General features: G+C 35.1%; 1 protein-coding gene across 1 annotated transcript; it reads left to right on the top strand.

Annotated features, from left to right (window-relative positions):
* The first annotated feature begins 6,253 nt into the window (after positions 1-6,253).
* LOC131027447 (probable protein phosphatase 2C 33) lies at positions 6,254-11,526 on the top strand. Its single transcript, XM_057957522.2, has 6 exons — positions 6,254-6,571; positions 6,675-7,200; positions 8,165-8,521; positions 9,307-9,424; positions 9,887-10,110; positions 10,605-11,526. Exons 2-6 carry the CDS (start codon positions 6,973-6,975, stop codon positions 10,980-10,982), a joined length of 1,305 nt encoding a protein of 434 aa, XP_057813505.2. The 5' UTR covers positions 6,254-6,571; positions 6,675-6,972; the 3' UTR covers positions 10,983-11,526.
* Positions 11,527-13,997: the final 2,471 nt, after the last annotated feature.

Genomic DNA, 13,997 nt, shown 5'->3' with positions numbered 1-13,997 from the left:
ACACATTGACCATCCTCCAGCTAGGTTCACACTTATGATTTATTCCTTTGAAATGCATCAAAATAATGACCTAGCCCTCCATATTCAAAACTAAAATTTTGATTGGGATTTTGAGAGAAGTTGGAGATCTATTAGTCTCCTCTATAATCCCTATAAAATGATCACCAAGGATCTTTCCCTCAAGATCAAACCCATCACTCATAAGAATGCCAAACTAGAACACACTATATTTTGGGGGATATTTTATTCTAAACAATCTAGTGTTGGTTTGGGATAACATTGAATAAGTCCAATAGTCAAGTTAAAATGTCCTCCTCACTAAACTAGAGTTTCAAGAAAGCCTATGATTTTTTTTTGTAGCTATTCATTGTCAAGATGTTATAGTGGTTAGGATTTGATCCCAAGATCTTTGGTCATATCAAGATTTTTGTTTGTTGATGTTAATGTCAATCACATGGTCAATGCCATCCTACCTCCTTAACTTCCCCTTTGAAATTTCATAAGGAAAGAATGTCATCTTGCCCCTTTTTTCTATGTGATCACAACTAATCTTGTGAGATATCTCCTTCAACATCACCACTCCTTTCATCCTATCAAGGGTATTTCTCTCCTTCATGACTCTCATTTTCTCAACTTTTATTTGAAAATGATATTTTGGTCTTCATCAACAAATTTGTTGAAGGGGTTTTCAATATATTTGATGTGCTAGATCTTTTGTGTTTTATGGTTAGGTCCTAATTGCTTATGCATAATTTCTTTTTTAGGACCATTCTTGATAACCACCTTGAATGAATTCCTATAGAATGACAATTATACCTTAGCCGTGGAGTCATCACTTGGTACTTAGGTATTCAATTTAGGATAAGGATTACTTGTCATGATATGTGGAAATGATTGTTCAAGAAAATCAAAGAGAAACTCATTAAACAGATTAACAAGTTTATATCCATGATTGGTAAAATTCAAGTAGTCAATAAGATTTTGATTGGCAACCATCTCTACACTTCATCTTGTTGGCTATCCTTGAAAGTGTTGTATAAACAACTATAACAATTGTTCAATAACCTTTTGTGGTTAAAATGTGGCAACACGAAGGGTATTTTGGTCACTTCTTGGTTGCATTGCATTCAACCTAAAGATAAGGGAGGCATTGACATCATGAACCCCTAGACTCAAGGAATATTCTTTATTATTGAATGAATAATTAGAGATGGATATTCTTCCTAGAAAAATCTTATGAATACAAAAATTAAACTACCACTACCAGTGGCTTGTTGGGACTTAAATATGTAGTTTCATTTTTTATTGAGTCCTTCATTTTTGTGTCTTTGTAATATTTAACTCATTATTGATAACTAATCTAAGATATCATGATTGGTCCATCTTGCTTAAAATTGTGTTTTTGGATGTTGTATTAATTCCCCTTTTCATATTTAGTCAAGTACTTGAGTTAAAAAAACCAAAATTTGGTTATATTGGTTTTTTTTTTTAATTTCAAGGTTTTGGGGTTGTTTATGCCTACATACCTTCCTTACCAATCTTGAATCCCCCATCTAATCCTTCCAAAAATTAGTTAAGTGGTAATTTTTTCCTTGTTAGAGTTTCAAGGGTGTGAATCCTTGCATGCCCTTCCCATCAATCTTAAAACCTCTCAAGAAACCTTGTGAAATCACTAAGTGTCACGATCATCAATCTTTCAAATTATTGAGGTTTTCCTTACATGCATACCATTCTTGGTTTTACCAACCTTGAAGATCATTTTTTTTAAAGAACTTGATTCCTTTGTATTTATTAGATTTTTAGACTTTCTCATCCATCCATCCCTGGTATTTGTTCCCCTAACTCTTAAATTCCCTAATGCTCTAATCCTTGGCATGTGGTATGACTTCCTCTCATCCCATGATGGTCCAAAACTCCATTGAAATATTTTGAATTTTTCCCAAGTATTTATCAATTTTCTATTTTTAATCTTTCTCTTACCTTCCTACCATCCCTTCCTTCCTTGATTCCCTAAATCTTTCTCTTTATATGTTGAACCTTCAAAATTCTTCATCCCTCCATCCCCATTAGACTTGACATCCTATTCATGCTTCCCTTGAAATTTCAATACCCCAAAATTTTCCTTAGCCCACTTCAAAATTCCTTAGTCTTTTGGATTTTTATCTTTTCTCATCTCTCAATACCATATCTCTTTCTCCCATGGCAAGTTTGTTGATGGGAGCCCAATGTTTGATATTTGTGTTTTGCCAAGATATCAAAGGTGGATGTGCCCACATCTTTGTTCAATAGGTATGAAATTCAAGGGGATCTTGATGGCCCAATTTTTTGACAAGGAATGATCATTAGGGGTTTATGTCAAGACATTAGATGATTTCATGCTCTTCTCTAGTGGGCATGAAGGAAGGGTTTGGCCGAATGGTTTGATGGACCAACAAGTGAAGATAGTAAGGAGGCTCATTGTTTATCAAAGGTTCAAGAATATTGATTTCTAAATCATTCAAAGGTTCAATAAAGTATAGGGTGAGTATTTTAAAGGCTAAAAAGGCATGTTGGCATTTGGAGCACATTTTATAAAATTTAGTTTGAATGCCAAGGTTATACATTTGGGATTTGTTCTCACCTATTGTCATTAATGCAAAGGGTTTCTCAATGACTAGAAATCAATACTCAACCATTTGTTTAATATAAGACACCCATTTTGGGTGGGATTAATCCCTAGCTATGGATTTGAGGGTGCAACAATGCCACAAATTAGTGTTTTTTCCTACTACTATTATAGAGAATATGTTTTTTCATTTCCAAGAGGTCGGTTCGTGATCAGCTAGTGTTTTGTATGGCAGCCATAAATGCTAGGTCTAGTTCATTGAGGGATTTCCAACCTATGGAATCAAACAAGGGTAATAGTGTAGGTGGATTTTGTTGTAGAATGTCTTCATGGCATTATGTAATCGAGAATGATTCTTAATTGCAGAAAGGGTTTTCCTTTGCCACATTTGATGGCATGCATGTAATGTTGGATTAGATGAATGTAACAATATTTTGAAAACATTGCAAGGCTTGTAATGATCCTTCCTCATGTTATGTATCAACATATGCAATTATATCATGGATTACTATGTATGCTTTGTAACAATATTTTATGATCATTGTTGTATGCAAATACATAGCTCCATGTTCCTCTATTCCAACTTGTTCACCTCCCTATGAACTATGATTTAGGTCCCAATCTAAGATCATGCACCAATCTCCAATTCAAACCAAAAACATAAATTAGTAATCTAGTAGAGAGTTCTTCCTATGCACCCATGACGACTGATATAACTAGGGATTTACTCTTAAGTGAGTTTTCACTAAATATGTTTTATGTGGGCCTTCCTTGCATATTTGTATCAACTATGCACGGGTTATATGCAATCAATTTACCTTGACCTAGTGATAGGATTTGGGGTTGATATTACAATTGGGTTTGGTTGTTGTTTTTAGTTTTCCAATTTATTTGATTTGAATACCTATTAAGGTATACTCCTAGGAATACACTCTCGAGTTTAAGTTGAACTTAACATGTAGTAGAGATGACCCATTCTAATAGAGTTGCCTTTAACCCTGCATTTTCCATCGATGAGTTGACTTCACTTGTGAGTGGAGTTTCATTCTAAGAAGTGGAGCAATAGTTTTGAGACCCAAAAAGACTATGAATGAATAAACAAACTGGAAGGATGACATGTTTTTGGCAACCTATTTCAAAACCCAAGGCTTTGCTCCTCTTGTGACATGATATTAATTGGAAGGATAACTTGTTGTTGGGTACCTATTTCAAAACCCAAGGCTCTAGTCATGTCAACATCATTTAAAAATATTTATAAATTATATGTTCAATAATATTACTTGGTATGATCAATCACTTTGACATGGTCTTAGTTTTCCATCATCTTCCACATAGTGCAACAAATTGATCTTGTCTTTGAGTCTCCTCAATAATATTAAAGGCAAACAATTATTCATGAAATGTATTCACATGTCCAAGGATCTTTTGGGTCTTCCCAACATGTAATGGAAAAGTTAAAGACATGAAATGGAAAAGTTAAAGACATGATGAGCATGTGAATTCCATTGTAGACATCTATCTAACAAGTCATTCTTAATATGCATGACCTAGTCCCTCCTACCCTTGTTCTTAAGTTGTCCACCTTTTACCTTAGCATTTTTTCTAAAGGATTTAAGGTGGCCCACTAGTAGTAAGTTCTTATCTTCTCCTCCCACCTTTTCCTACTGTTTAGAGAGTAATAGAATTATTCTTTGTCTTGTACCAAGTGAATGACAATTGATAAGAGGCTAATGGATCTTAGTAAGAGGCTATGGAAGTCTAAAGCTAATGATAAAACACAAGTTATTGCCTATAAGCTTCTTCACTATAAACTCCTTATTGGCAATTGACTTTACTTCCTCTAGGTCAATCCTTCCCATCCCTTAATTGTCTTAGATGTGAAGCCTTCAATCATGTATTTTGGTTTTGTCCTCACTCCCATTTAATTTGAAGGTCCATCTTTTCTTCTCTCCTTGTCATTTTTCTTGACAATTGATCTTAGAAAGCAACTTTGTTTACTTTTAACTATTTCAAGGAATATAGTTTATAAAACATGTAGACAAGTTATTATTTCTTATGCAAATTCAAGTGCTCAATTGACTATGTTCCCCCACATTTGTTTTATCCTTCTGAATTTGAAATACAATTACTCTACTCTAACCTCTTGTTTCAAATGACAAAACTTTTTACAATTAGATAGGAACACCTCAAAGACAACAATGAGCTAGAAAAACTAGCAACCAATCTTCATGAAAAACTCAAAGCCCTTGAAAACAAAAGCAAATATTTGACTGAGAGGCTAGATTGGATTGCAAGGAATTTGAGATTCTCTCCTCTTTTCTTGGTGTCTTCCATAATGTACGGTGCATCACTAGGGCTAACTATCTCCATCTATAGACAACAATGAACAACAATGAACAACAATGCTAATAGAACTAGGGGAAATGACCAAGTAGTTAAGCATGTTCCAATAGTTGTTATAGCGCTTGTTGATTTAAAGCTCAATATTTTTAACAATAATACACCAATAATTGTGACTTTAATGTTGTTAGTGTTGATAATGACTACCCATAATTGCATGAAATGTATCCTCTAGATCTAAAAAGAAACAAATCGGGTGATGTCACATCAGCACACCAAGAAAACATGATTTAGTGCATAAGTATCTCTCAGTTTTTTTTGGGCCTTTTTGGACAACTTGGCAAAAAGCATGTTGATGTGGCATCATAGTGACCCTGAACCTTAGTTATAAGTATAAGACTTGCCAAAAAAGTTGTAAAAATAGAGAGTGATTTGTCATGTAGGATTTTGAGAAACACGAAATTAAGATGCTCAACTACTAGATTCGCTCTCTTCATCAATGATAGATGCATATAAGATGCAATTTGATGATCATGCTAAGATTTTGTTTCATATCAAGATCTACCTTGACCTTCTACTAAATACTATTATTTAACTATTGTACTACTTTGCTACTTAAATATCGTACTACTCTACTTGGTCTATGTTAGTTGTGCCATTTTTAGTCTTTATGTTTTGTGGGTCTATCTTATCCTCCACTTAATAATTTCACCATCACCCAGTGACACAATTGATGTGACCAACAAACTGTGAATTGATTTAACTAATCTTTCATGCATTGAAGAGGTAGAGGGCAACCTACTCTTCTGACTTTGAAAAGTAGTATCATTCAAGTAAAGATGGGGTTACATACTCACCAAAATAAGTCGGCAAAAATAAATTGATAAAAGCCTCTTCCCGAGGCCTGATGACAAACTTTGCATCACGGATACACCAGAATATATCTAAATCTATGTATATATTATATTTTTATTTATTTATTTAAAAAAGATCAAATGTACGATACTTTTTCGCTACAATCCAGTAGCTGGTAGGGATATGGTGCTCGTCGTGGTATTCTCGGATTCGACGGCTGGATGGCATCCACGTGCGAGGATATGTATGGTGATGTCCACGTGTCGGGATATGTATGGTGATGTTGGACCCAGTAAGGTTGGTATGGTCACAATTGTTGCAGTGGGCCAATGAGATTCGAACCGATGATCACCCTCCTGCTAACTCGTGGTGCGCTTTGCTGGACATGATGTAGACTGATCTTGACCCTCAGCCGGCCTCCATTATAATTTCATTTGTACACGCACCTGGCTTCTTATTTCGTTCTGTTATGAGTGTGTACTTCACTCCATCATTTGTTAAAAAAAAAATTCAAAACTTGCTGATTGATTTGGCTGGCTGGTTTTTGATGAAATTGTGGGAAATAGGTCTTTTAGGCTGAGTCTTGATTTACAGAGGTCAATTTGATTAGACAGACTATACCATAGATTATGTTTAATCTTGTGGACATGAAAATTTTCCTTTTTTCTTCTAGATGGACTGGGTTTGTGTCAAATAGCACATGGATTGAAAGTTGGTGGTTGCTTACATCCACCATGCCTTTTTAATCACATTCTTGAACTTTAATTTCAGGTGTGACAATGTGATTACAGCTAATTTGTGTTATAATTTATCACCTAGCCATTGGCCTTTTGTGTTATCATCTAACCACTGGTCTTTGTTTTCATGGTAGCAGAATTTCTTAGTGTGGGAATTTGAGAATATGACCCAACTGTAGTCTTATTGATCTCTCAAGATTACCTGGTTGACCTTTAGCTCTTGGTCGGTTGTCTTCTAGGCATTGACTGGTTTTCTTTTGTACCATGATGTGGAAATCATTAGGAGAAGAAGCAGAACATTGTTTTAGTTCTGTGAATATAAGGGATTGCCTTTAGCTCCTAAGTTCCTGAATAGCTATGTTGTGGATAGCTTTGAAATTTTGAAGTGGGTGTTTGTGAAGAGATAAGGTGGAGAAGCGGAGGTATTGCCAAGCCATGGGATCCTGTATGTCCTCTGAGAGTGCAAGTGCTGAAACGATGGAATCTTGGACAGAGGAAATTGATATTGAAACTGCTGAGTTTTTGGCTAGGGAGACCAGGAATGATGAGCAGCTTGCAAGCTTGCAAGGCAGAATGTGTACCAATGGTGCTAGCAGCATTGCATCTATGCACACCCAGCAAGGGAAAAAAGGACCCAATCAGGACAACATGATCGTGTGGGAGGTAACGAAAAAATCGTTGAAATCTTATATAATGATAGTTTTGTTTTGTAGATTTCCACAGTCCATAGTTTCATTGATTTGCTATTGTTTTTGAATTAGATTGTGTGTGATTTTTGTTTTGCTAGTTTCAATTCCATTTGTACGTGTGAATAGGTGGAACAATTCAAGCTCAGAAAAGATTTAAGTATTTGTTAATGCTACAGAGATCAACAAGTGTGAAAGACGAATTACTTTATCTGGGTAGTTATTTCTGAAGGTCGTTAATAAAGAAACAGATTTGTTGCATTTTTTCAAAGTTGTATTGATGGTAAAAAATTGTGTTTTGAGCTCTGTTTCAATAGTAAAAGAATTGTTACCTCTGTGTCCTCTTGCCTGACCGGTCGGCTGTATGAGATCTGATTGGCATTCTGCAAATTGACCTGAAATGAATGACAGTCAGTTCGCATCTGTTTTCATTTTTTTATTAAGGGTAAAAGTTGGGTTTTGAAAGGGGTCACCCCTTTTACAAAGATCAGAAAAGATACATCAAAGAAGTCCAAACAAACGCAAGAAACAGCAGGAACAAACAGCTCAAAGGCTGAAAAGCTAAAATCAATAAACAGCACAAACTGAAAACTCAGGGCAGACCACCCGTAAACAAGTACAGAATAGCCAGCTCAAGGTTGCTCAAGCAATTTGTATTTTTTTCCTTCTGAATAGTCGACAGATTCAACAACTGTTCCATACTTGTACTATACCATTGAAATTTAAATTTTTATTTTTCATTCACAAAATTGATTTAGCTATTTGTTATGGAGCACGAACCTTAAGGTTGAACCTATTTGACTATAAAAGAAATTAAATTAAATTACAAAAACTGTGAAAAAATGGTTTCTCCTTTCAGATAGGATCATAAGAAATGAATTGTTCCGAAATAGAACATGAGTAATTATTGACTGACCTTCGATTCTTTTTGGATGTTCCAGAATTTTGGGTCCCGGGAGGATACAGTCTTCCTTGGAGTTTTTGATGGACATGGTCCGCGTGGACACATGGTTGGAAGAAGGGTCAGAGACTCTTTGCCTTCCATGCTAGTAAACCAGTGGCATGAGCTACTTTCAGCTGAATCTCTTAACACTGATGGTAATGACACAGAGGCTACTGATTCATACAAATCTAATGATGACGCGAATCAAGATCAGAAAGAGGAGGAACCCAAAATATTTACAGTGTGGAGGGAATCTTATCTGAGAGCTTTCAAGGTGATGGATAAGGAACTAAAGTTACATCCTACTTTAGACTGCTTCTGCAGTGGGACTACTGCTGTGACCATTGTCAAACAGGTAACATAATCAATGCTTTCACAGTTTTCCTTATCCATGTTAAATTGTAGTAGCCTCTCCAAAGTGAATGAATCTCATTAAGATTTTAGTGGTATTTACAGCAGTGAAATAAGTTGTGTTATTTATCTGAGGATTCCCTCGCCAAAAGTCTGAAATTTGTATATAAACACTGCTCATTATATTCATTTTTCTAGGTTTTATTTTATCTATTTCCTTTGTGGTCTCCAAATCCTGGATAAGTATTGTCCCTTCCACACTTTATCAATGATTGTGATAACCTTTTCACCTGTTATTTGGGAATAGGATTAAGCATTATATTGTTGCGGGTGTTCGAGATTTTTGTGTTATTTTGGTAGTGGGACCAAGTGCTATAGTGCAATAGCAATAGTGAAACAGATGTAATTAAAATATCTCTATTTGTGCCTGAGGACTGTGGCTCAACAGTAGGCACATTGGCTTAAACATCATTGGGTCACAAGTTTAATCATGCTAGTGACTCCCCAATAACTATGGCACCCAGAGAATGGCCGTAACCATTGACTAGGGCAACCATAGGATGGCCATAACTATTAATTCACTGAAAAACAATCCTCTAATTTCACCAATTTTGTAACTAAATATTGGCAGAGAAATGTCATATATATTTTGTGGCTTACAGAGTTGTTAAACGTTGGAAACATTGCAGATCTGGAATTGAATTAGTTTTATTGATGGTTAGCATGCATCATCTAGATTCTATGCCTCTTATCTTCTAGTGGCTTATCTTTGAAGTTGTCTTGTACCAGGGTCAGGACCTTATGATTGCTCATGTTGGTGATTCTCGGGCTGTCATGGGAACAATTTCTCCTAATGGCAGTTTGTCAGCTATTCAGTTAACAATTGATATGAAGGCAAACTTACCCGGTAAACCCTCTCTCTTTCAAGAAAATTTGTTAGATTTATTTATGCCTGCTCCATGTCTTATGGCTTTGTTTTTACTAAATTTCCATCTATAAGAACGCATTGCACCCATCTTACCATCCATAAAAAACTTGGCTATCTAGTTGAAATTGTGAATGCATATTTGATATTACTTTGAGACACAGAAAATTCATATGCATGCCAGATAAGTATGTCAATTTGAAGGCCTCAGAGCATCTCAAACATTGTAATATATAATTGCAGTCAACTCTACTCTATTATACTTCTATGATATATTCTAGTACCAATCTCTTCTTTCTTTGTATGATCCCTGACTTAGTCAACATGGAAACTGAAATTAGCACTGTTTCATCCCTCACTTTCAGTGATTTAATGTTTTGCAAACATCAATCATGTCATAAATGGACAACTGAGACAAAGTTTCTTTTATACTTCAAAATTCAGGGGAGGCTGAACGGATAAAGCAGTGCAAGGGCCGAGTGATTGCTTTACAAGACGAACCGCATGTGCATAGAGTTTGGTTACCAAATGAAAACTCTCCTGGTCTTGCAATGACCAGAGCTTTTGGTGACTTCTGTCTGAAGGAGTTTGGGGTCATTGCTATACCTGAAGTAACATACAGGTGCCTAACGAGTAGAGACCAGTTCATTGTGCTTGCAACAGATGGGGTAAATAATTTTCCTTCAAATACATGGAAGAGGACTCTTACATTTATAACCTATTAACGATATCAGGTTTCTACAATCTATAATGAAAAATATAATTGTTTCTGGATTAGATTGTGTAGAGATTTTTCATCAATGTTTCGGATCACATTCCTTGATCCATCATCAAGACAATAATTGAAAGTTAATCTCTACACAATTTAATCTAAAAACAATTGCATTATTATCTATAACCTATATTTGCAATTTTTTTGAAAATGGAAAAAAAGGCACTAGCAGCCCTACTAGCCACTTTTTCTACTGGTAAAAAGTGGTCAGTGATTGACAGGGGAATCTGCCAGTATTTTTCATTTCAAAAGATTGCAAAAGTGCATGTTATTGATAGATCTTTTCTTCAAACATGTCAAACTTTTTGGGCCTTGTAAAGCAGATTTTTGTTGTTCTTTTTCCATTCCTAGGTCTGGCCATTCTAAAACCATCACTTTCTGTTCTTCTAGGTGTGGGATGTCCTAAGCAATCGGGAAGTTGTAAATATTGTGTCTTCAGCATCGACTAGAGCTTCTGCAGCTAAGATGGTAGTTGATTCAGCAGTCCGTGCATGGCGGCGTAAATTCCCAACCTCTAAGATCGATGACTGTGCTGTTGTATGTCTGTATTTGGATTCACAGCCTTTCATCTCCAAGCATGAGAAGGGTAACATAAACTCTGTAGCAGAGCAACCAAATGTGGAACAATCAGAGACAACTATAACCAATGGTGTTGCTACAGAAGAAGGGTCTGAGCTAGATGGTCTGACAAGCACAAACTCCCTTGTGAACTTGCCTAGATTCATGAAGCGAAGTAAAAAGGTTAAAGGATCAAAAACTTTAAGATGATTATACCATATAAGACTATTGGTTAAAACAGGTTTCCTCTGCATACCATCCTTCTATAAACAAGTGAGTTCTACTTATAGTGCACTAAGAAACTGTAAGGAGCAGTTTACTGTTTTTGTATATCAATAATGAAAATCACCACTATAATGTGATTCAGAAGCACACTGTGAACTCATGGGTTTATGATTGACAAAGTGATCAACTGCAATGATGAAGAGTATATATATTCTCATTGCTGGGTGAGCAGGTTTGGAAACATAGTCAGAATTGCATATAACTTTATGTTATTGATTGAATCTGAACATCTCTCCTTGTTGAAAGGAATTGTTAGTTTCAAAGTTTGAAGAAAATGTATTTGATTATAAGTGATTTGTACCAGGTTCACATTTTCACACTATTTGCGGGAGGATAACATTTGTACATTTAGAGATGTTATAGCATAGGTCTCCACTATGAAATTCCAAGATGATTGACCAGTTGGGCTCATCTCATTTGATGTAATCAATGATAAGCTTAATTTTGGAGAGGAAAGTGTATTTTATCATTCATCTGTCATCTGTAAATTGTATATGTTGATTGCCTAATTTGGGTTCTTATGCTTGATATCATCTGAAAGCCATTCAACTTTGATTTCAACCTGTTTGTTGTTTAATTATTCGACCCCACAATTGTGTACTCATTCTGTGTTTTTTAATGACGTTTGTTCATTGTTGTGGAGAAAAGCTCTTATAGAAGGTACAACTATGGATCTCTCTTTAACAGTTTCTGTAATGGTTAAAGGTGTTGCCAGTGATCATCTCTCTTGTTCCAAAAAAGAAGTATTGAACTGTTGGATCCTTGTTTTAGGGTGAAGCATAAATCGTTGGCCTTAAACCACCGTGACTTTGAGTTGGTTGGTTGTAAAGTTTTGTAGTACTTTCAGTCCGTCATTGTCTATCTTGTGTTTCATGTTGTCCTATCGTACTTAATGCCTATCTTGTCCTATCGTACTTAATGCCTATCTTCTCTACTTTTATACAAGCATCAGGACCCTTTCGAAATTTTTGCTTTTATTTATCAAAAACATACATTGTAGAAAACATGCAAAACTTTTATGTACCCACCAAATCACAATCAATTATACTATACAAAGATATAATTCACCTTTTAAAATTTAGAAAACATGAAATTTATATGATTAACCGAATGTCAATGAACCAAATCTTTAATATAAATTTAGAAAAAACGTGTTCACCTTGTAACCATTAGATAACCAGTTGTATATTATTATTGTACAAAACATTGTGGTGTTAAGAGTTCAATTCTTGTATTGACTTAACTTGATATAATATGCATGGAAACTACTCAGAGCGTACCAAAGACTAGGGTTGATTCCTTCAACGTTAGGAGTTAGATTTTCTTAACTTTTGACATTTTGATTGGTGGTATGGAGTGGGTGGAGTTGCTTATTTCTTGTATACATTTGTATACATTTAAGTATTACTTAGTTAATAATAATATCATTGAACAATTTTTAAATCTATGTTTTTAATCTTATCTTGTAAAGTTTTAATTCACTATAAATAAGCTTTTTGTAATTTGTTACTTTATTGTGAGGTTTATATGCTTTGTAGTTTTGTCATGCTTGTAAATAAATCGTTCTTGCATTATATATATAAATATCTTTTAAGATTGTATTTCTAAATCTTATGATTTTATGTACATTTCATTCTAAATATGTTATAGTTTTCAACACATGCTATGTACTATCTTTTATCAAATTAAAATATATACTTATGTAATGATAGTTTATACTTTTGGTTTATATATTTTTCTTTTTTTTTTTCTGCTTAGTTTGCTCCTAACCATTTTTTCTTCCTTTGAAGGTGTTAATATGCTTACCTCGTCTCCCCAACTTTCTATTAGGCAATCCTTTGAGTGATGATGCAATTAGTAAAGTACTTGTGGGCATATCTATATGCTTTTTGCTCCAAGTCATCACATTGGAACTAGTTCTCTCCATGTCAACTATTCACTTGAAATACCATTTTTTGCTCTCTATTGGCAATATGTGTTGTCATTGATGTCAACTTGATGTCTAACAATATGTGTTGTCATTCAGAAGATGAATGAAATATGTGTTGTGGTCATTCATGTATTAGATGATGTGTGTTGTGCCATTTCAAATTGGTCAAAGACAGAAGACAGTCTGGATGATGGGTAAGCATATGGTAACACTTTGTTACATATGCTTTGTATGTTGGTGCAGTTATGTTTGTTGGTGACTACATATTTTGGAGTTAGTTGAGTTATTTTGGTAGTTCAAGCTCATACTTGGTGTTTGAAGAAAATTGTTTAAGTGTTGAAATAATGTATTTTCCTATGTCTGAGAGTTGGTAAAATTCTTTTGTGTTTTACCGCATTACATCTTTTGGTTGTGTAGTTCAAGATTTAAGACTTGTAGTGTGTTAGGTGTCTAGTGTCAAGTTTTCAAGTCTTAACATTTTCCGTAGCAAAACTTATGTGTGTTTGTTCCCTGATTTCAATTTGACAATGAAGCATGTCTCAGTTAGATCACCAGAATGCTCTGCATTCTTTCGTGGTGATTGGTATGGCTATGCAGTTTTGGGTTCATATATTAAGGATAGTGTATTGGATCAGTAATGTGAGTTTCAGATGTGTTGGTGCTTTGCAACTCATTATTCTTTTCTTTTTTTGGTACGCTAGGGGTATCCCCACGACCCAGCCCACCGACCCAACCTGCCTTACCTTGGGCTTACTTTATTGCCAAGTTGGGGTCAGGAAGGGGCAAGCTGAGGTGAGACTAGTCCCTTAGCGGGAGAAGTCGGAGCTCGCAACCAGTCCTTCCTCTTAAATCCGAGAGGGAATCAAACTAGAGACTCATTATTCTTTATGATAAAGTGTGTCAATCTATTTGGGTTGACCTATTTTTGTCTGGGTAGTGGATTATTTCTCTTGCACTAGAATTTAATGATTGATCTCTTTAGGAGGATATTGTAGAAAGATTGTAGATGG

Source organism: Cryptomeria japonica, chromosome 4 (genome assembly GCF_030272615.1).
Source record: "Cryptomeria japonica chromosome 4, Sugi_1.0, whole genome shotgun sequence".
Classification (NCBI taxonomy): domain Eukaryota; kingdom Viridiplantae; phylum Streptophyta; class Pinopsida; order Cupressales; family Cupressaceae; genus Cryptomeria; species Cryptomeria japonica.
This window is presented reverse-complemented; position numbering and strand designations above follow the sequence as displayed.

What these genes read in the sequence shown, in the direction of transcription:
- LOC131027447 (XM_057957522.2), top strand. Translation starts at nt 6,973, where the DNA reads ATGGGATCCTGTATGTCCTCTGAGAGTGCAAGTGCTGAAACGATGGAA. An exon ending in TATGAAGGCAAACTTACCCG is followed by an intron (nt 9,425 to 9,886) that starts GTAAACCCTCTC and finishes TTCAAAATTCAG; the next exon opens with GGGAGGCTGAACGGATAAAG. An exon ending in TTGTGCTTGCAACAGATGGG is followed by an intron (nt 10,111 to 10,604) that starts GTAAATAATTTT and finishes CTGTTCTTCTAG; the next exon opens with GTGTGGGATGTCCTAAGCAA.